Genomic DNA, 23,717 nt, shown 5'->3' on the forward strand with positions numbered 1-23,717 from the left:
CTTATATACTGGTTTATAGTGCTTTCCAGCCCTCTCTAAGCGGTTTTACAGAGTCAGCATATTGCCCCCAACAATCTGGGTCCTCATTTTCCCCACCTCAGAAGGATGGAAGGCTGAGTCAACCTTGAGCCTGGTGGGATTTGAACTGCCAAATTGCAGGCAGCCAGTAGTCAGCAGAAGTGGCCTGCAGTACTGCACTCTAACCACTGCATTACCGAGGTTCATCTCAGTCAGTTACTATTAAAATTGATTTACAAGAAGAATATAAAAGAGAGAGGCTTGATTGTAATGTTCTAAGTCTCATAGACGTTAAAGAACAATTTTTCCTCTATCCATTAGTTTAAATATACGGTATCTGAATATGATTGGTTTTTTTTTTCTTTTTCCCATTGCAGGTACTGTCTCTGTCATTTATTTAGTTATTCTTGTTACTATGAAAGCTGCTCTCCTAGGATTCCATTTAGAATTTGATTGGACTGCAACAAATGTATATTTTGTGCCAGGTAAACTTTTAAAAAATATTTATGGACTGTTCCCTTTAAATAATTTAATCGACTGAATGGGGCTTGAAGGGCAGGATATGCTTTCTGCTGTAGTCTTACTTATATCTATCTTGCTATAATCCAAGCCCTAATTGTCTAGAACACATCAGACCTATCACTTCTCTACCTATAATGAAAGCTGGAAACCATCCTTATAGGCAAAACTGGGTCACACATGCTAAGCCAAAGTTCACTAAATAAGATGTGATGAGTGTGTACCCACATAAACCTAATCCTTAAATTGGGTAGCCACCACATTGGTGATTCTACTTCAGATCTGAAGCCAAGACAGTGGTTTTGTTCTTTTTCTATAAAAAGACTTGTAAAGAGGCATCAGGGGTGATTCCTCCTACTTTTGCTGGGAATATAATGTGTTGTCAAAATAAGCTCTGAAAAACATTGTTTTCCTCTGCTGCTCTTTGATTAGATGATTATTTTCTTGGGGATTCCTGTCTGGGGAGTCATTATGCAGGTGCTAAATTTAATTATTCCTAGACAATAACATACAGCCAAGGGAATTACAAACATTGTTTCCTCCTAGAGATTTCTCCTCAGTTTGTTCATACTTTATAGACAGTCTTCCAGTTTCCCAAAGACCATATGGATTGGTAGCTATCAGCCGTTACAACAAAAACAAGACAAAATGCTTAAGGATAGTTTCCAATGTCATTCTTTTCTTTAAAAAAAAAAGGATGGAAAATAGCCTGTAACAAGAAGTTCTTGATGTTCTGTGAACATTGCCTTCCACATGTAGTTTTTGATGTGAGAGACTTTATAGAACTGTTCTATCTAAAGAAAAGTGTTGAAAGAGGGCCCTTAAGAAACTGGATTGTGGTAACAATCTGACAGAGCTAATAAATCAGAACAAGTACTTGTGAAAAAGCCATTCCACTATGGCCACTTGGCTATCAGTATTTTTCTTTGATTAGAACCCTTAATACTTGGTTTTTCTGGTTGGTATGTAATAGTTTTTCAAGATTATATCAAGAGTGATATAAGGGCGGAAACCCATTCCGCTAAGATCTCGGAAAATTCTGCTTTGCTTTCCTTCTCTGCTTTATTGAACAGAAAGATTTTCCCTTCCTTCCTTCTTTTTTCGTTTGTACTCCTTTTTCTTTCCTTGCCTGAAAGAGTTTTCCTTTGTCTAGCAAAAAGGTCTTCTTTCTTGTTGTTTTGTTCACTCTATGCCTAACAGAGGCATCCTTATGGCAAAACAACTGGGCCACTCTCTCTGCCCCAGCCTCACCTCCCTATTGTCGTTGTCTGGACAGCTCAAGAGCAGCAGGAGTGGGTGAGGATTCCCAGAGGACACCACTGCTTAGCATTCGAGGCCCCAGGACACCAGTGACGCAGTCTGGCTGCCTTCTGTCAGGATGCTCCTTGTCCTTGAGTATTCCCCGGCAGCAGTCCTCATGGTCTACAATTCGTCTTACAGTCCATGGAAAATGATCTGTTTGTAACTTATCCACTGTGGATATGAGGCAATCTTTCTCAACCTACTTCCTTTCAAATAGGTTGACCCCACATTATGTAGAGTTCACACATATGGTGAAGGACAATGTGGTCCCTCTCATGTGGAGAACCAAAATGTATTTGTTTCTTGTCAAACAGGAACATTTCAAACCTCTTTATAAACAGCAGAGCTTACCGTAGTTCTAAATTAGTTTGAATAAATGATTAATATAATATATGATTGATAATATTCATAAACTAAGGCCATTTTGATTAAAAGAAAAAGAACTGTTGTTCTCTTTAATGGGAAACATTAGATGAGGAGTTTGTTAGACTCCATACCAAGATTTGGGATCTGTGGTTTGGATAATTTCCTCCTCTTTTTTCCAGGCATTATAATAGAGTAAATAATAGTTCTTAAAAGGGTTTTCTTAGTCAATGGCTGATGTTATGGTAAACACAAGGCCCTATACACATGATGAAACAGAGTGATTTTAACTGTTGCTTGACAGCAGAGTAGGGGAAAAATAATATTTGTGCCTGAGAGCTTACTTTGAGTGCTTGAGTGAAATATAACTCTCCTTAGATCTCCTTGGTAAACACCAAATAAGAAGAGTGGGGAGTAAATATGATAGTAATCACACTCAAATCATTTTCCCAGGTTAGAATCTCCTGGCAGGCTAGCTCATATTTTTGTAATGCGGCAATCTCATTGGTGTGTGATAGAAGACATGCAGGACATGTATGGACCAATGGACCAATGCTTCATCCTTGGCTATCATTACTGCATCTACTTGGCTGTCCGATGGTTTTGTCTAACATGCAATGAGGCTTTCCCATAATAGTCTTCCAGATGGCTCTTGTCAGAAATCATTGCTCAGATGGTATTGTTTACTGGCACACTTCATCTGTGAATGTTTGTATGATTATCCAAACAAGGCAGGAAAAAGAGCAAGAGAGGGATGGGGGGGAGAGAATTACGCAATTCTGTTGGGTTGTTTGTGAATTTGAACAGATGTTAAGTTAGCGAACTTGGTAAATCCAGCTTTAACTTTTAATCAGGAAAGTCTTATAAACATTAGAATTTCAGCCTTGCATTTTGTTAAATCATGGGTGGGCAACCAACTCAGCATTCAAAAGCCATCTATGAATTAAGTCGGCAGGGAAGCATCATGTTTCTACTTATTTTTGTGAAATGGAAACAATGCATTTTGTACATGCAATATGATCAGTATTGATGACAGTAAAACAAAACAATTTAATAGATATTCTAGAGCAGACATCAAAATAATTTCACCCCATTTTCTTTGGTACTAATATTTCTGCTGGCCTCAATCTGGCACCATATCTTAACTGGAAAAATGTTGCACTCTAAATCATAATGTAGTTGGTTGCTTTCAGCTATGGTGATTCTATCCATAGGCTTAAACACTGTATGAAGACCAGCCAAATGTAGTTTCATCAGTAAATTATTGTTATGCCAACCATGGCTTAGTCTCTCATGCAAATGAAACGAATTTCTATCATATAGATGTAGAAGTAACCTAGTAGGAAAGCACTGTCCTGCTTAAACTTCCTTTTGTTTTAAAATATAGCCAGAAAACCATTGTAGTGGTAGAGAAGGGAAAACAAAACTTTTTCTTGAGCTTAGCTGATTAAAGAGAGAACAGCTTGGCTTCAGAGATATGATTTTATTACTGAATAGTAATTCATGGTATCTAAAACAGATGACAACAAAAAGAAATACGTTCTATTGATTGTTAAATTAGAATGTTAACCACAAGAAGTACAAAAGAAGCTGGAATACAATTATTTATTAGGTATAAACATACATGTTTAACTTAAAGAAAACTTTTTTTTTTAAAAAAATTCAAATATAAAGGAAATGCATGTGTTTGTTTTTTACCTTTTTAAAATCTGCAATCCTGTACGTATTTGATGAGTGAGGCCCACTTTCAATGCATCAGCATATCATAGTGTAGAAAATGCTGTAAAGCTGTTATTATCACATTCACAAATGCTTCCTTTTAGCTTTTATTTTACTTGTATTAGTTAGGACAAGATTAGCACCAATCCCATAAGTCCTTGGAATAGCTCAGTTCTGCATCATAGTAGAACTTTCTTATTTTCCTAATATGCAGACTGACTTTTTTGGGGGAGAATGCTTCTTTCTTGTGGAAAATTTGTTCCCATAAATTGTTCCCCATAAACGTATTCAGTATTATTATTTAGCCTTCTCTGCTTTTCAAATTTAAAAAACGTGATTAAAATGATGTAACTTTATTGTAAATAATACAATGCAATATAAATGGGTGGGTAGTAGTTATGACATCATTTGGATAGTTCTTAGGAAAAAGGAGTAAAATGCACGGAATTAGGCATTTGTTTTGTTTTGTTGATATGGTTGTGCGTGCATGCGTGCGTGAGAAAAATTTATCCAATGTCAATTATGAATACAATGTCCTGGAGGCAGGCAATGTCTCATTTCTAATTTCATACAGCTATTTCTATAATGGTTGGTTTTCCTTTTACATCTGATTTGCTTGCTGTTTCTCCTATGTTTTGCCAAGCTTAAATATAGCCTACCTGAATACATAACAGCTGCTACTACAAATATGACTCGGAGCTTGGTTTAGGAATCAATAGACTAGACACCTGGGATGTTCATTGTAACATTCACCACTCTGAAAATTCTGATTTATATTCTTCTTTCTCCAGAATTCAGGATCTTTTTTCCTCAGCTTACAGGAGTGTTGACCCTGGCTTTCTTTATCCATAATTGTGTAATTACACTACTTAAGAATAACAGGAACCAAGAAAAAAATGTAAGTGACTACAAGAGAAAATATGTTTACATGCAAAAAGTGACTTTTCCTGAAACTGCTCTTTGTAATGGTTGTTAGGTATGTGCTCAGGTATTGCCTGCGTTGGGGTCATGTAAATTTCATCACTCTAAACCAATGTTTGCTCACCTTAGCCCACAGCTAGCTTTCTCTGAATACTTCATAAAATAATCAAATATTATTTGGGCCAGCCCTATATGTGTGAGAACGAAGTTCTTACTTCATAGATTCTTGAAGCACATCATGTCATGCCCTGCTCAAAATAAGATTCTGAAGAATCTTAAGGACTTCCTAGTAAGGAAGTCATTGATGGCTTTCAATTTGAGAAAGTTTAGAGAACCATTTCTAAACTTTTGAGGCTCTCCCAGTCCGTATTTATACATATAATTTTGAACTAGCAAAGATGTGGGATAACAATGAATCTTCCCTAGAGTGGATGTTTTGTCAAAATTACTCCATTAACTGTGCATAAAATCATTTAGGCTTTGTCACTTCAGCCAGTGTCAGTCTTTACGACTGATCTTCGGAAAAGCACTGAGCAAAAATGGGATTCCACATTTAGCAGCAAGGCAGAACATCGATACTTATCTCAAGTTTGCCATTCAGCATCTGGATGACCTTCCAAATATTTGGATAAATGTTTTACAGCTGGATCTCAAACTTGAATTGTCATGAATGACGCATGAAGCCTGGTTCATTAGCATGGGGACCAGAACACTGATTTTTGTATATTTATAATGAAATCTCTAGTGAATCAAGAAAGAAGAAAATGCAGGGTAACATGATACGTCATTAAACAAAATTGTATTAAATTTTTAAAGAATGTTGAAAAAAAGCTACAGTGTTTTTTTGCCCTTTCCCTTTGACCATTTATCTGGTTGCTTTTTTTTATTCATCAGAACACAAATATTTGGTTTGGTTTGGGGTATTGCTGAATAACAGCATAAAGCCTTTGAACCTAATAATCTGAAACTTGGCACTTTGGATGAGGCAATTATTCCTGAAAATAATTTTAAATTCTGCCAAGAAATCAGAAGGTTATTTACAATTCTCTTTAAAGAGGAATGAAAGGGGAAATGCGTGTTTTGTTTTCAATGTAGGAGGCTGAGATTACTCTAAATACAGCTCACTTTCATATTATTTTTAATTGAAAGTAGGCTGAATTTGTTATTTCCTATCTCAAAGAAAAAAACAATTGCAATTTGATGATTTCTGATTATAACTTCCTAGCATATTCTTGCTTATCTTGGCCTGGCATTATGAATTAAAGCTGTATGATGGAAGTGGCTTAAAAAGAAACAAAGTAAGAAGTACAGGTAGTCCTTGGCTTACAACCACTGTTTGAAGTTACAACAGCCCTGAAAAAAGTCACTTATGACTGTTTTTCACACTTACAACCATTGCAGCGTCACCATAGTCACATCATGATTAAAATTTGGATGCATGGCAACTGGTTCATATTTATGACAGTTGCTGTGTCCCGGAGTCATGCGATCACAAGCAAAGTCAGTGGGGAAGCCAGATTCACTTAACAACTGTGTTACTAACTTAACAACTACACTGATTCACTCTACAAATGTGGCAAGAAAGGTTGTAAAAATTGGGCAAAACTCACTTAACAAATGTCTCACTTAGCAACAGAAATGTTGGGCTCAATTGTGGTCATAAATTGAGGACTACTGTACACAGTATGACACTGCATCTAGCAGAATAGGTAGAAAGGTAGCTGTATCCCAACCTCATAGCTAGTGCAAGGAGGGGTAACTCCTGCTGCCACCAACCTGCCTTGCTACAGGTTTAGAATAAGAAGTTATGTGTGGCTCCATGACTCAAAGAGGTTGCTCCATCCCAAAGAATTCATACCAGCTTCAAGCATGGAGATAGTAATGTCATGGTTTCATGGCTTGCGATCTTGACAGTTTCCATCACTGGAGATAACATGAATTCTGCTTTATATCTGAGAACTCTACAGGTGAAATGCAGGTGAATGTGGCAAAACTGATCCCAGCCATACAAATCTACAAGAGAAAGGATGAAGAACAAACTCACTATTTTTGAATGACCAAATAGTAGTTCTAATCCACCTAGAAATTACAGGAAGTGTTGGTGATATGTACAGTTACTCAGTTTAAGAGGGCAAATACTTTTTCACACGGATACATCTAATTTTTTAAGTGTTTTTAATTGTTTATCGTTTTTAATTAATGGGGCCAAATTTATATATATTTTTAATTATATTTTAATATTTGTACTTGATGTTTTTACTTGGCTGTTCACCGCCCTGAGTCCTCAGGGAGAAGGGCGGTATACAAATTCAAAATAAAATAAAATAAAATAAAATAAATAAATATATTGGTTACCTTTGTTTCTCAAATAAATAGAAAAGCATCAAAGTCTGTTCACTCCATCTCCCTTCATATAACAGAAGAAGCACATAAAGCTCTGATTGATTCATTCACAAAGTTACGCAACATCCAAACAATCAGAAGGTGAATTCTTCCACTCTGGAGACTTGCTTCCTTAACCACCTGCTTTGGGAGCAAAACAAAACAAAAACAAAACAAAACAATGATGACTGGGGAACACCCCCTCCCCCAGTAGTCCTAACCTTTTGTAAAATGGTCACAACAATTTTATTTTCCTAGGTTTTCAATCTTAGTTTAATTGTTCATGGTGTCCATATTGAGAAGTGGCTGTGTTTTCTTAATATTATTTGATGTTTCTACTCTATGGTACTATGCCTAGAGTTTCTCTATTTAACATAAGAGCTGAACTTGATGGTTCTTGTAGCATAAAACTGAAGCTATGTTCTTTCAGTGCACAAAAGTATCATATTCTAACTCCTTTGGTTTGAAAAAATGCTTATTTTAGAAGGTTCTCCGCTTTCTGTTCTTATAAGTGGAGAAAGAAAAAAAGTGTGTTACTTTCTTAGTAAATGTGGACTCTAAATCTAACTTTTTTACACTGTAGCCCAGCCTAATGCTTTAGACTGTATCCCAGCTTAATGTTCACAGATCTCACTAGCAGTCTACTGTTCTCAGAACTAGTATATAGTATATACCAGAAATCTAGCAGGTTCTGACAGGTTCTGGAGAACCGGTAGTGGAAATTTTGAGTAGTTCAGAGAACCGGCAAATACCACCCCTGGCTGGCCCCAGAGTGGGGTGGGAATGGAGATTTTGCAATATCCTTCCCCCAGGAGTGGGGAGGGAATGGAGATTTTGCAGTATCCTTCCCCTGCCATGCCCACCAAGCCACACCATGCCCACCAAGCCACGCCCACAGAACGGGTTGTAAAAAAAATGGATTTCACCATTGATATATACTCAAGTGAAATGTTTACAGTAAAAGAAGTTAAAAGTTCAAAGATTACGATCACGGTTTATGCTGTGATCAAGCACTGACTACAGTAGATATAAAATCTGTTGCAATCTCCATTTTTAAATTCGTATCATCCCTATCCTGCTTGAGTAAAGCAGCTGCTGAACAGACAGCAGCGGACCGGGGAGCGGAGGCATTTTCTGCCAGGGAAGAAGGGAGTTCCATAAGCTGTTGATTTTCAGTTTGGGTTTGAAGATTCCATTCCAAAGAGTTACAGGAATTATATCTATCTAAAGAGAAATTAAGGTCAAAACTACTCACTGAAATTGTCTGTTTGTTGTATAATCATTCATTTTCTGCTGCTTCAGGGGCTTGGACAGAATCTGGGTTGCAGAAGGTAGACATGGTTTCTTCTTTTTTTCCCCTCATTCTTGAGTCTTCATTTATAGTTTTATCAAATTTAACTGGAGCAGATAGATAACTTTCTCAGGCGATATAGTTGTGAGAGTAATTTAACAAATCTAAAAGAAATAAAAAATGGAATGTTGCAGAATAGAATAATGTTTTTCTGCACATTTCAGGTGTCTGATTCTATTACATTGAACATTATAGTTCTATGATTCTGTGAAAAAACTGTGGGATTGTAGATAAGTGTTCAAATGGTGCTGGAATATCCAAGTGAAGATCCCCACTTGAGAAGAATAAAGTCAACCAGGAGTATTCATGGCAGGCTCAAAAAAGGTCAAGAAGATATTAATAGGGACATGGATTGATCCCATGATTGTGGCTGTCATTTTGACTTTTTAAATTAAAAAGTCTTATACCTCTGTTTTTCTGCTACATTATCATAAACCACAACTTGTCCACAATATCGTTTACTGAAAAAGCCATACACAGTATATGCTGAACCAAATTTTTTTAACCATGGTTCACTGAATAAAGGCACTTGGTGCCTGCTTTTATTCAGCACAAGCAAATGGCAGGGGAGGAGAAGAGACAGGGAACAGGAGTCAACTTGCTAACTAAGTAAATCTCAACTACTGTTACTGAAATGGACCAGAACACAAGGGCACAAATCAGTAATCTACTACTAAAGAACTGAATAGACTACACTCTGTCCAAGATGTTGTATAAGTGCCTATTTGAAGATAGAATCCAAAAAGAGAAGAAGGGGTAGAAGGGGAAAGAGAAGGGAAGGAGCTGTCAGGGAAGACATAATCTTGCAAAGATTTGGGGGATTTTTGCTTATTATCTCTATAGCAGTGTAGCCCAATGAAAAGGAAACGCGGTGAACCACAACTTTTTCTTCGATATGGAGGAAGTCATAACATTTGCTTCAAATGATGAGCAACAGTCCTGAAATAGAACTCAAGACTGATTTAGAATGTAGTCCAGTTTCTGTAAAGAAGGGGAGTTTGCAGGCAAAAAAGGATAAATAAAACTGAACTTGCTTATTATTCAATTTCAAGGAATTTACAGTAAAGCATATGGTTTCCTCACTGTCCCTTTTATTTTTACAATAACATTGTAAGGATAGGCTAATTGAGAATTAGTGACAGAAATATCTACAGCAGGGTGAAAAAAACAAAATGGCAGCTGCAACTTCGTGGCCAAAGGCCTGCTCCCCTTTAGCGTGTTGCCATCTCGACTTTTTTTAACAAATCCTCCCCATCCTTCCATCACTTCCCCCTGATTCACTCTCTTTTGTAAATCATGAAATCTGGAAGATTTTTCCTTCATTCATCAAGGGAACAGAGCCTTTATCCAGCGTTGTAATTTACCCACATTGTACTTTCATGTGTGGAAAACTAAAAGGCACTGCTAAACTTGAAGCATCTTCTCAGCTAAATACTATAAAAAGCATTCCATAAAAGAAGACACTTGTATAATTTCCATATGTCATTTGGTATCCATATTTTTTGAAAAGGAAAAGTTTGGTTTTTAACAAGGGGCCTGTTCCAAATTGACTCATTTTTGAGAACGTGATGGCTTAATTACCTTTGATCTCCACATTTATAATAGCTTTTTTTCTTTGTGCCCTTGAATGTATGCTAAATTGTGTGTGTGTGTGTGTGTGTGTGTGTGTGTGTGTGTGTGTGTAACTGCTTTAACCCACACTCCCAAAGTCACTGTATTATTGTATCTACTTAATAATTAAAAACAATGCAGTTTCCATTTATTAGAGCACAGGGGACAATTAATTCAAACAATAAGAATCATTGTTCCATGATTTAACTGTTCTAGGATTTGTCCTGTAACTAATTTTCCGTAAAATAATTGAAATAAGATGATTTTATTTGTTTGCTGTTTCTTGTGTTTTGACTACAGGTCAGAGATCTTTCAATTGCTTACTTTTTAGTCAGTTTAACGTATCTCTATGTTGGGGTGCTAATCTTCGCCTCTTTTCCATCTCCACCATTGAGCAAGGAGTGTATAGAACAGGTACAAAAATCTCTAACATGGGGGACTTTGTTTAAATTGCTGAGAATTGATTATATGTAAGCATTGCTCTCTTTCCTTCTATCTGCTTCTGCATTTAATATAATGTTATTATCAGGTCCCACTTTCACTTGATGCATCAGGTCAGAATTATGAACAACGTAATACTTAAATAATACCATATTTTTCTAATTAAAGCTATTTTGACACCATTAAATACTAGCCTCCAGTTGCATCAATTGGTATAACCCATTGTACCATTTTTTTTCTACCACTTCAATGCAGATATTAATTGTAAAGAAAAGTTGGTTACTTTTTCAAATTAAGAAATTTGGTTCAGATGAGTCTGTCTGGGTTTAATTAGCTGATGTAGTGAGCTTTTAGTCTGTACATTCATCTCCTTTGAGCTAAAGAAGCTAAAACTAAATGAAGAAGTTTCTAATTAAGCATAATTTCCTTTTTTTTTTTTTGTTTGGACTTGAAAAACATGTTTATCAATTCTGCAACAACTAAGAATCCTTAGGCGATTACATGAAGTTCCAAACTGGTAAATTTAGTTTCCTGATTCAAATGAAATGTGAAATAAGGGCTAATTAGGGATTTCCTGGATTATTCTCACCTTGAACAAACATTTCGTATACAGGCCAAATATTTATTCGTCATATGGTTTACACAGCTGAGATGACATTCAGATTGGCTCAGTGTCTAATTAAAGTATGGTACTATTTTCCAAATGGTAAACAGTGGTTATATGAAAGTATGCTGGTATACACTGGACTGGTGCATAAATGAAAATTATCTGTGTAGCTTGGAAAGAAAACAGATCATTAAGCAAAAATTGTTTTTCTATAATGTTTTACAATCCCTTCTCCAGCATAGCTGGGCATCTCAGAATAAGTTTTATGCATCTGAAGGCATGCATTTGTCTGGGAAACTATGTCAAAATAAATTTGTTTAAGGAAGAACAGAACACACAAATATAGAAATGCATCTGCGTTTGTGTTGAGAATATAAAATGCATAAGAATTTGCCCTACTTAAGATATAAAACTTAATTTACAATAAGACTGCAGTTTTTAAAATTCTGGAACCAAACTATTGTAAATAATTAAGCCATATTTCATTTGTGCTTCAGGAACTTCATGTATAAGTGTTTCCATGATTAAAAAAACAAATGCTTAGGTAAAGCCGTTATAGAATTTTCCAAGTCTTGTGTATTCCGATTATGATCATGATATTTATTTATTTATTTATTTATTTATTTATTTATTTATTTATTTATTTATTTATTTATTTATTTATTTATTTATTAATTAGTTCGGTTTATATGCCGCCCTTCTCCGGAGACTCAGGGCAGCTTACAATGCTTTAAGCAATAGCCTTCATACTTTTGTATATACCTGCTTAGTAGGGCTTTTTTGCCCCCCCCCAGCAGTGTTCTTTTTTATACAAAGTTAGTTTATTGCCCCCACAATCCAGGTCCTCATTTTGCCTATCTCGGACGGATGGAAGGCTGAGTCAACTTGAGCCTGGTGAGAATTGAACTCGCAGTAATTGCAGGCAGCTGGCAGCTAAGTGCTACTTTAACAACAGTTTTAATCCGCTGCGCCACCAAGGCTCAACATATAACATATGTTGATGTGTTATATATTCTCTATATAGAAATGTCTTTATTTTCTTTGCTTTAGAATCCTTGATATACATAGACTATATAGGTAGAAGGAAATGACAGCCCCATTTCACTTGCATCACTAACTTTTCTTTTTGTTAGAATTTTTTAGATAATTTCCCCAGTAATGACATGATGTCATTTCTTGCAAGAATATTTCTGCTGTTCCAGATGGTGACTGTGTATCCACTGCTTGGTTACTTGGCACGAGTTCAGTTTTTAGGACATGTCTTTGGAAATGTTTATCCAAGGTAAACCACTCCTTTTTGGCATACCTTAGTTCTATTTCTTGTTTTCACACCCATGTCATAGAAATATTCTGTCACTACTCATTTGCCACTGTTGGAACAAACTTTCTATTGTGGTTAGTGCCACTTCCGGTTCTGTGGGCGTGGCTTGGTGGGCATGGCATGGCTTGGTGGCCATGGCTGGGGAAGGATATTGTAAAATCTCCATTCCCACCCCACTCCAGGGGAAGGATACTGCAAAATCCCCATTTCCTCCCAATCAATTGGGACTCGGGAGGCAGAGAATAGATGGGGGTGGGGCCAGTCAGAGGTGGTATTTATCGGTTCTCCGAACTACTCAAAATTTTCGCTACCAGTTCTCCAGAACTGGTCAGAACCTGCTGAAACCTACCTCTGGGTTAGTGATAGCTTTTCATTCAAGCTTCATGTAAGTCTCAAAGGGTGGGTGGGGGAGTGTTTTTAGTTTGATTTCTTTTTTGTTTATTTGTTTAAAATGATGTGTAAACAGGGTCATTGATAATTTTAGAGCAATTAACCAAAATTTGGCATCTTGATTACATTGATTGCAACTGCAGCTTGGTGTGATGTGCACGTGGGATGCATGATTTATTATGGTTTTTTGGCTTTGTGTGTGTTTGTGTGTGTATGTGTGTGTGTGTGTGTGTGTGTGTGTGCTCTCCACCCAAGCCTATTACTTGTCTACAAAGTGCATGCTCTAGTAAGAGCAGCTAAAAAATAAGGCAAAACCAACCAAAATTGGCCAAATTAACATGAGTTCTTTTTTTTTTTTTTATTTGAAGAAGGAGAAGTCTTGGTTACTAATTCAGGAGTCACCCTTATCATAAGTCACAAAGGTGAACATTTTATGGGCCTTTCTTCAAAGAGTTTTCTGACAGATAAAGAAGGTTACATAAACAGCTGCAAGAATCACAAGTGCTTCTGGTTGATAGGGTTCTCAGACAATATTCTTGATTTTATTACATTGCTCAGGATGTTTAGAAGAAATAGCAGAGTATTTGTATATGGAATAGCTTCCTATCCAGGCTTTGACTCAATTCACACCTATTTAGTTTCAGCAAGACTGCCGTATTCTTTGCCACCAAACACCAGGTTTTAATCAAATATCAGTATAAGAGGCCCATAGATTGTTACAGTTCTCTATTCAATGTGATCTAGTGATTATGAAACAATTTTAGTTACTAAAATTTGTAAAAATTATGTGGTGACTAGGGCAGTAACTACTATCTGCTAATAAAGGAGAAATTAAAGACTCTAAACATTTAGAGAGAGAAATCCAGTGTGGTGCATTGCTTAAGGTGCCAGGCTAGAAATTGGGAGACTGTGAGTTCCAGTCCTGTCTTAGGCACAAAGCAGCTTGGGGACTTTTGGCCGGTCACTCTCCTCAACCCCAGGAATCAGGCAATAGCAAACCAATTCCAAAATGGTTGCCAAGAAAACTCCACGTAGTCATCAAGAGTCAACACTATGCCAAAGGCACATACACAAACAGATAGAACCATAAAATTAGAAAAAAAATATTTCAAAGTGATACAGTAGATTCAGCTTTTCTTCCAGGGAGAATTTTGTTATCCTGATCCTAGTAAGATCTATGTTTTATGTATTTTTATTAATTATTATATTTTTAGATTGCCAGATGCCCAACAACTCTGGGCTTTTCACACTTAAAAACACAGAGAACAATAAAATAATAATAAAAACAAAGAACAAAAGATGATGCAAAGCAGCCAACCACTCAGAGCAACGTATATTACCCAGAAGGGAGCATCATTCACCCTTACCAAAGATCTTCAAGGCTCTTTGAAATGCCAGCAGGGTGGGGCCATCCAGATCTTGGGGGAACCTCTCCTTTGAGAGGGCAAACACTATGGCAGAGAAGGTGAGTTTTTAAGGATCCCAATAGGTGGCATTGTTTAATCAAAGGAACCCAAGCAGTATAGCCTGTACAGCTTTGTAGGTAACAACCAGCATCTTAAATCACACCCAGAAGCAACTTGGTAACCAGTGCAGTTTATGAAGCAGAGGTATTACATGAGGAAAGTGAGGCACACCCATCACTCACGCTACTGTGTTTTGGACCAAATGAAGTTTCTGAGTGGCCTTAAAGGGCAGCCCGATATAGAAAGCATTACAGTAGACAATGCTGTGAGATGACCAAGCAGGAGGGGCTGTCTGAACATTTTCTTTTACGATCCCAAATATACAGATATAATTACATTTTTTGCTATTTTTACAGTACCTGCCGCTGTATTTTATAAAAGGGACTTGAGACCCAGATTTTATCTCTCAGAGTCAAGATAAAAATACAGACTTGCTTCCACTATTAGTTCAATTTGAAGAGTTGACAATGGAAATAATTTATTTGCTGATCTGTAACAATTTCCTGGAAACTTAGTGTGTTTAGAAACACACAGGCCTGGTGGCTCAGCAGACTGATAGCATTGTGATTAACACCAGCTGTCTGCAATTACTGTAAGTTCGAATCTCACCAGGCTCAAGGTTGACTCAGCCTTCCATCCTTTCTAAAGTAGGTAAATTGAGGACCCAGTTTGTGGGGGCAATAAGCTGACTTTGTATAAAATATACAAAAGTATGAAGGCTATTGCTTAACACATTGTAAGCCGCCCTGAGTCTCCGGAGAAGGGCAGCATATAAATCAAATTAAAAAAAAAAACATTAATCCCAGGTTATTATGCTAAGTGGAGATCTGTCAGTTTTCCAAAAGTTTCAGCTACATCTAACGCCAGCTCTAAGAATCTACTTCCTGATGTGGAGGCTAAGGAAGTGTATTTATAGTCATCTTCTGGCACCTACGCTGGCTTTGTGCACTCTTCAGCATTATCTCAATTTTAGAGATGCTATGTTTTCTCAAACAGCCAGTTGGATGTTGTGATAAAGCATCAGGCTAGAAACCAAGAGACCCTTGTTTCAGTTCTCCCTTTGCTACAGATCCAGCTAGGTAATTTGGAGCTAATCTCATTCTCTGAACTGTAGGTAAGGCAGTGGTAATCCGCTTCTGAAATCTTGTGAAGAACACTGCACAGACTTGTCAACACTAACTCAAAGGAAGAAAAGGGGTTTCTGAACTGTTTCATTAAATTCTGGGTATCCATATAAACAATGGCAATCATTTAATTTTACAAATTTATGTAGCACCCCAAATCTTTTCTTCTCTGTTTTTAGATTTTCTTTTTCCTTGTTTGTATAATAACAATATGGATAAATATATTTAAAAATAATAAGTCATAATGTCCAAGTTGTTTTTGTGTCTGGTTTCTTTCTTTGTTTAAAATAGCAAGAATCCCATTTCTAAGTGTATGAAATTTCTGAATCAGTTTTTAAACGGGATGGTATGTTTGTATTAACAGATAGGCCTTGTTCAGAATGTGAAAACTCTTGCAAGTTTAATTTTCTACTTAGAAAATTTAAGAAGGTGGGATAGGATGCAAAACCTTTTCTGTTTACACTATCTCTAAAGAATTGGTTCAATGAAAATTGTTTTTAGGTGTGAATCCTGCAAACCTTAATCTTTATTTAATCTATCAAAATCTTTAAAATGTGCTTGTGCGTATATTTATGTTATGATTTCCACTCCTCTAAAGATTCTTCTTCTGATATTCATTAGTTTGGTTGAGCAGCTCAGATCATTCCTGGATCCAAAATATTGTTTTTCATGTGGGGAATGTGTTTTAGAGTATTTTATTATACTTTATAGAGTATATGGGTGGCATTTTAGAGTATATGGAATGACTTTCATATGTATGTGTGCGTAAAGAGAGTGAGAGAAACAGAGAAATGAGTATACTTTTATGAACTTTGGCATGGCAAATAAAAAAGAACCTTAGAAAACTGAATTTCAGATAACTATATTGTATTCAAAATACCAATTTAGGATTTGGCTGTTGGAAGAATCACTACATGTCAAGCTCATTTCATCTAAAAGTAATTGGCTTTAGTGGATGAGTCACAGAAATGGAAAGATTTTTATTAGCTTCTTGAAACTAATAAAAGGGGTTGCTCTTACATAGAGTTACATAGCTTGGTTTTTCTCTTTTCTTACAGTTTTTTCCACGTGCTGCTTTCGAACATTATCATTGTAGGAACCGGAGTTGCGGTGGCCAGATTTTATCCAAATATAGGGGGAATCATAAGGTACACTTGAAATATGAATTGATTGTTATGCTGAAATTGAGGCAGGACTATGCTAACCATCATGTAAAATCTAAACAAAATAGTGGGTGATTCTCATATCTGGCACGTGTATGCAGCAAACTAAAGTGGTAAAATTGTGAAATAAGCCTCAGAATTTCACTTTTTAATGTATTTTTCCTATATGGAACAATTCAGTACAGTGTACATTCTGGCCTTTTCTTAGTCACTAGTATTTGTTTTTTGCAGCAAAAAATATCCAGATTCAATTTCTTTCATATTTAGAGGCATTGAAAAATCTGAATTACCCATATGAACCCACAGATGCAACAGTTGATCTATCCTCTCCAAACAACATATTATAATTCTTATATAATGCTGATGTATGTATAGATCATGCTAGACTTCTGGATAACTCCAGGCTATGGGTGGAGAATCGGAAGTCATACCTCTAGTGTGACTCCCATAATCAAACAAGCAAAAGGGAAATATAAACTTCACTAAAAATAAAGGAGAAAGAAAGAAAATCCCGGTGACACCTATAAATGTCACATACTTCTGACTCACACGTCATTGACAATTATGACAGAATTGTGAGTGCTAAAAAAAAAACGTTGCCTAATGCTGTTCTATAAAGTATCAAGAATGAACAGGAAGGTGGAAATTGCAACATCTGGAATGCCACTACTTACCTGTCCCTGTCTCATTTACTTCTCACACAAAGTATTGTATTTAGTATCGCATATAACGATACAGCTTTGTAATTTATTCCAAAGTGTTTGTCACCTTATTATTCCTACTTTTTTCTGTAAGCAAAAAACCCCCCAAACTTGCAAATAAAATAAATGAAGCCCCAGCTACCATAAAGTAGCTATGAATATTAAAAATGGCTTCTTTCAAATCAGCTTTTTTTTTCCCATGATTTTCTTTTCCCTTGTAGTAATAACAAACACTATTACCAAAATTCCACATTTTAAAACTGCATTTTAGATATGTGCCACGTGTGAATGTTTAACATTTTTGCCCAACATAAGGTCTTATTAATTGATTTTTTTAAAAAAAAGTTTGGAAACTTTTATCATAAGTATCTTCCGCATCTCCTTTTATTCTCAAAGCTCCTCGTGTTTTCCCCTTTCAATTTTATTTATTTGATTTTATCCCACCTTCATTAGTTTTATTAATGACTTAAAGTGGCAAAACGTACCCATTGCTCCTTCCTTGTGCTGTTGTTTTTCTCACAATTTCAATTTCACCTGAACTTTCTCCATGTGAAAAATCTTGGATCCTGTTTCTTTTTAAATAGGTCTTGGACATCTAACCGCATACTCCCACCCATTCATTCTATTGCGAGCAACAGAAACAAAGAACAAATGATTTAAATAAGCAGGCCTTGGCTAAGCAGTTTTGTGCAATCATCCGAATGCACAAAGGAATGTTTGTGATTGGTTCCTTTTCTCTCTTCAAAAGGAGTACTCTGCCATGAACCCATCTGGTGTTCTTTATATAAATATGGACTATTTAAAAAAAAAAAAAAAGAGGAAGAAATTTTCTCTGGCCCTTCATATCAGATGCAAGTTGCAGTCTCACAGCCTGTGATATCCAGTTTTTGTGATTGCTCCCCTCATCCCATTCAAGAAGTATTAAAAGAATGATTGTGAAGTTGTTTAAACACTACATAAATGCTATTGCTTAATGCAGCAGACTATGGTATTGGAGAAAACTACTGCAGTGGGAGCCCTAATGTGCAGCATTTACTGTATGTTTCGGAGTATAAGATGCTCCGGACTATAAGATGCACCTACCTTTTTGGGGGAAGAAAATGAGAAAAAAAATCTGCCTCTGCCTCCCAGCAATTTGCCTCCTTGCAACAAACAGCAAATAGCCTGCTTTAGTTTCATTTTCGTTTTCAGCACAGCCTGATTAGCACAAGAAAAAAAAAATCTGCCTTCCAGCAATTTGCCTCCTTGCAGCAACAGCGGAGGCCCGCACTGCAATAGGTAATGGCAATTCCTGCAGCCTGAAACAGCTGAGGGTCGGGAGGCCGATCTAACCAACAATCAACTGCTTGTGCTTTATGCTAAAGCTGAAACGGGCTGTTTGCTGCAAGGAGGTAAATTGCTGGGAGGCAGAGGCCAAAGGGTGGGGGCTGGCTATGGGGCTACATTCAATGCATAAGACACACCTAAATTTTCACCGTCTTTTGGGGGGGGGGAAGTGCGTCTTATACTCCGAAAAATATGGTATGTTATTGAATTAAAGGATAAAAGAATCATTTTCTCCAATTAAATGTGATAATTGTTGCATCAGATGTCCTCTGTGTGCCTAAAACTTGCATATGTCCAGCAACCTTGTAGAATTTGTTCCCTTCTCTTGGTCATGACGTATCTTGCCATTTTGTAAAACACAAGAACAGTGCTCATTTTGTCTTATAGTAGCACAATCTTCCTGACCCGAATATAATCTTTACTTGTACATGCAGAAACTCTATTGACTCAAGCAAAATCTGTATAGCTCTATTGTCAATTTATGTTTAATTACTTTTATTAAATAGCCAAATGTAGCTATAATGTGTTCACAGCAATATCATTTGTAGTCTTGTGGGGTGATTCTGGTGTTCATCATGCAGTAAAAGTTGTAAGGTGATGAAACACAGTGAAATAATTGCTCTGGTTTGGCCATGTACTAAGGCTCACTTTGCTTAAAATTGGGAAAGATTTATCTTGATGGCTAATGCGTAATTTTTTTTTAATAGTAAATATAAATCAATTAACTATCCAACCAACCAACCACACTATGACTGTCTTCAATGCTTATTCATAGGTAGTTTAACTGTGGACACTGAGTTAATCCAATTTTCTGGGCATGCTCAGCATACTAAACCACACTACCTAGGATGGCAGTCTCTGGATAAAATGTTGCTGGCTAGATAGTTTGTTATATATGGGATCTGTCACTGAATAGACATGTAGAGATTGTAGTCTGAAAAAATAAAGATATAATCATTTGTTGTTTTCTTCCAGATATTCTGGAGCAACCTGTGGCCTCGCCTTTGTATTTGTATACCCATCCATCATCTATATCATCTCTTTGCATCGGGAAAATCAGCTGACATGGTTTGCACTAATCAGCCATTTTTTGATAATTCTTCTAGGAGTGGCAAATCTGATGGCACAATTTTTAATTTGAAAATCAATCTTATATCAGAGTTCGTTCTTTGCAAGAGGTACAGGAGTACCAAAAGGTTACCTTGAACAGTATTATAAAAATTGTATCCTGCAGTATTATAAAAGTTATGCAGCAGTAGATCTGTAGATTGCCATCTTTCAATCTTAACGTGTTCCAGAGAAAACAGCCTTAAAAAAACCAACAATAACAAACAAACTTTTTTAAAAATGGAAGCTGCATCTTGCAATATGAAGCACCAAAGCAAATGGAAGGAACTGACTGAATTTCTGCTGCGACTTCAAATAGAAATGGAAATTATTTGGGAATTATTAAGTTATTTTTATAAATTATAATTTCTTTTTTTTTTTAATGTGGAAAAAGCCATCTAAAAAACTGTAGGCAAATAAACAAGGGATTTTATTGAACTGGAAAACTATATATTGCTACTGTTAAGAAGAGTGTTTTGAATTCTTTTACTGTTGAAATGCAGCACATATTAAATCATGAAATACCACTAACATTAAACACTTTGTGATATTCCTAATTGTCTACAACAGGGGTGTCAAACTCAAGGCCCGGGCTGGATCCAGCCTGTGGGGTGCTTAGATCTTGCCCGCAGGGCCGCCCTGGAAACAGCAAAGGACTGGTCCACAGTGCCTCTGCCAGCGAAAATGGAGCTTGGGAGGGCTGCATGCGGTCCTCGCGAGCTCTGTTTTCACTGGCAGAGGGTTGCAGGAGGCCATCACAGCCAAAAATAGAGCTCAGGAGCCTGTTTTCTCTGGCAGAGCACACAGGCCACCATAGGCACCCCTGAGACGAGTGACTGGTGAGCTGGCCATGCCCACTCAGTCCCCCCAAGGTCAAAACACAACCCTGATGCAGGTTGAAACTCAATGAAATAGAGTTTGACACCCCTGGTCTACAATATCTGGACTGAAAGGGAGGTTTTCTTACATGTCCTGCACATGTCCATTTTCTTTAGACTTGGCATGGAAGGTCTAGAATTAATACGAGATAGACTGTATCTATTTTGCACAACTGTGTTAAAATGTCCCATTTTAAATCTAAAAAGTCTATCAATAATTGTACAGTGAGCTCAAAATGTTGACTTGCGTTGCTGTACCAAGCCTCTCCCCAAAGTGCAAAGTGTGGTTATGAAACTTTTTCTATCTTTTCTGGGGGGGTTTCAAATTACTGTTTTGACTCAAATCTGGGATGAACAAACCTATGCTTACCTTTTGCTGACTCTGGACATGTGTTACCTGTCTCTCGGCATCATGGCTATTAAATCTTACACTTTGAGGAGGGGTAGCTTTTTATGTTTGTAAAAGCCCCATCTGCACTGAATCAGCACTTTGTGCACTCAATGCATCCGTCTGTCTTCCAGCCTTCTGAGGGTTGCAACTTCTCCAAAGCTATGAAGAGGATCATTAGGAAAAGCTTTGCTGTTTTCCCACTTCAGCTCAACTATTCTGCTTCATGTTACTGGTACTTTCTGGCTATATTGGCAGCGAAAAGCCAATGTAGTAATCCTAAACAGGTTTGTTTAAATTTGGGGAAGTCCCATTCTCCCCCCTAGTGATCTTGCTAAAGATCTCTGCCTTTTCTACCTTGGCAATTTGACTGTCTCTTAGGAATGGTGTACCAATTGTCTGTCTCCAGCACTTATCTAACAACAGGTTGACCAAGAAGGAAATAAATAAGACTCCACTTACTACAGCTTGAAGGGACTCGGTGGCTCAGTAGCTAAGACGCCGAGCTTGTCGATCGAAAGGTTGGCAGTTCAGCGGTTTGAATCCCTAGTGCCGTGTAATGGGGTGAGCTCCCATTACTTGTCCCAGCTTTTGCCAACCTAGCAGTTTGAAAGCACGAAAAAAATGCAAGTAGAAAAATAGGGACCACCTTTGGTGGGAAGATAACAGTGTTCCATGTGCCTTTGGCATTTAGTCATGCCAGCCACATGACCATGGAGACGTCTTCGGACAGCGCTGGCTCTTTGGCTTTGAAATAGAGATGAGCACCACCCCCTAGAATCGGGAACGACTAGCACATATGTGCGAGGGGAATCTTTACCTTTACCTTTTACTACAGCTTGATCAGGGAGAGAAGTGATAAATATGAAATGTGGAAATAGTGGGACTGCTTTGGATATACCCTTGGAAATCCCATTGTGATTCATTGACTGGGAGGTTGTGCTTACATTATTGTAAGCAGGATTTTCATATGCATCAGCAGGATGCAGCCAGCACAATACCTAGGACTTCCATCATGCTCACTGTATAGGTCCTTTCTTTTTATTTCCTCCAGGCACAACCTCTCGGTGCTTATTTTCTGGCATGAAAACTACCACATCTATAGTACAAAACATCTTTGAGGACTTCTTCAGAGCTGTTCTTTCAGAGTAGCCATCTGAGAAGGCAGACCATGCTCAGATGTCATGCATATAGCCTAATGGCATATTTGCTTGAGAAGGCGCTTGGCCTCAATTCAGCACCACTCATCCTGGGTCTGCCACCAAGGTCTGGATCTGCTTCATTGTAGGACCTATCCTGTGCATGTCAGGGGAGACTCAAAAGAGAAAAAGTTCTTTTCTCCCATGTAGTCCTTTTAAAAAAAAAACTTCCGCTGAAAGAACCATTGTCTACTTCCATAGAAAGTGCCCTGGGGTAATGCTTTGAGGATCAGCCTCAAATGCTAGACTGAATGCTAATCTATATACACTGCTCAAAAAAATAAAGGGATCACAAGCAGAAGACATCCGAGATCTGAATGAATGAAATAGCCTTATTAAATACTTTGTTCGTTACATACAGTAGTTTTGTGTTCCCTTTAGTTGTTTGAGCAGTGTATAAACTACTGTATGTAACAAATAAATAAGGCTATTTCATTCAATCAGATCTCGGATGTCTTCTGCTTATGTTCCCTTTATTTTTTTGAGATACATATATATATATAGGCGAAAACCACTCACACATTAATCTCAGAACCGTAAAGCCTACAAACTTGAAATTTGCCACATATGTTCCTCTTGGCTTCTAGGTGCTCACTAAGAAAGGATTTTTCGAAATGACCATCAGAGCATTAATATTTCCTAGGAAATATTGATATATTTCCTATATCAATATTTATATATTGATTTTAATTTGGTTTTAAATTTTATAAATATGTGTTTTAATATGGCTGTACACCGCCCTGAGTCCTTCGGGAGAAGGGCGGTATAGAAATCTAATAAACTATATTATTATTAACACTCTCTGATGCTAAGGAGTTCTACTCCCCCTCCCCACCTGAAAAGAAATCTGTTCCAAATGCAAAACACAAGCAGAGGAATTTCAGTTTCAGTTTTTCTTTCACAGCAGGAAGCAGCTTTAATACAGAACACTTGAGCTAAGCCACGCCCAGCCTGCTTCCTGTCTCCTTCTTGCTCACACAGCAAATACTGTTTGAGTTTCCAAACACCCCTCAACTCTCTCACGCTGACAGGATGCTAGCCAGATGAATACCAATGGATGCTGCGAGCTGGGACATTCTACTTTCCCCTCCCCCTCTGTTCCAACTGCCAATCCAGCTAGTGAGATATATTTTATAAAAGCTGTACTTTAGAAGGTGTGTCCTCAAATACTTCTTGCATGTAATGGCATTTCAGTATATGTTCTTGATTTCTCATTTTGGAAATCTGCCTTCAGAAATCTTTGAAGCCTAGGCCTTCATTGCGTAGCATTATTCTTCCATCACCAAGAAATCCTTCAAATGGAACAGAAAGTGAATTAGCATGATTGATGCATCTCCAGTGTAATTCCTCATTTCATCTAACATTTCTACATAGTGCCAGTACATGGAGACAACCAGTCTAATGCCCCTGGCATATGCTT

At 37.2% G+C, this 23,717-nt stretch overlaps 1 protein-coding gene across 1 annotated transcript in view; it reads left to right on the forward strand.

Annotated features, from left to right (window-relative positions):
• Positions 1-20,326, forward strand: part of SLC38A9 (solute carrier family 38 member 9) — a 44,901-nt gene extending 24,575 nt beyond the window's left edge. The window contains exons 11-16 of the mRNA XM_070935882.1: positions 396-503; positions 4,713-4,819; positions 10,487-10,600; positions 12,368-12,516; positions 16,594-16,683; positions 19,701-20,326. Of these exons, the coding sequence (XP_070791983.1) occupies positions 396-503; positions 4,713-4,819; positions 10,487-10,600; positions 12,368-12,516; positions 16,594-16,683; positions 19,701-19,866 (734 nt within the window). The 3' untranslated portion in view covers positions 19,867-20,326. The remainder of the gene's footprint in view (positions 1-395; positions 504-4,712; positions 4,820-10,486; positions 10,601-12,367; positions 12,517-16,593; positions 16,684-19,700) is intronic.
• The last annotated feature ends 3,391 nt before the right edge of the window (positions 20,327-23,717 follow it).

The sequence above is a fragment of the Pituophis catenifer genome, unplaced genomic scaffold, assembly GCF_029215685.1.
Source record: "Pituophis catenifer annectens isolate HBS135680 unplaced genomic scaffold, rPitCat1.0.hap2 SCAF_2, whole genome shotgun sequence".
In the NCBI taxonomy this organism is placed as follows: Eukaryota; Metazoa; Chordata; class Lepidosauria; order Squamata; family Colubridae; genus Pituophis; species Pituophis catenifer.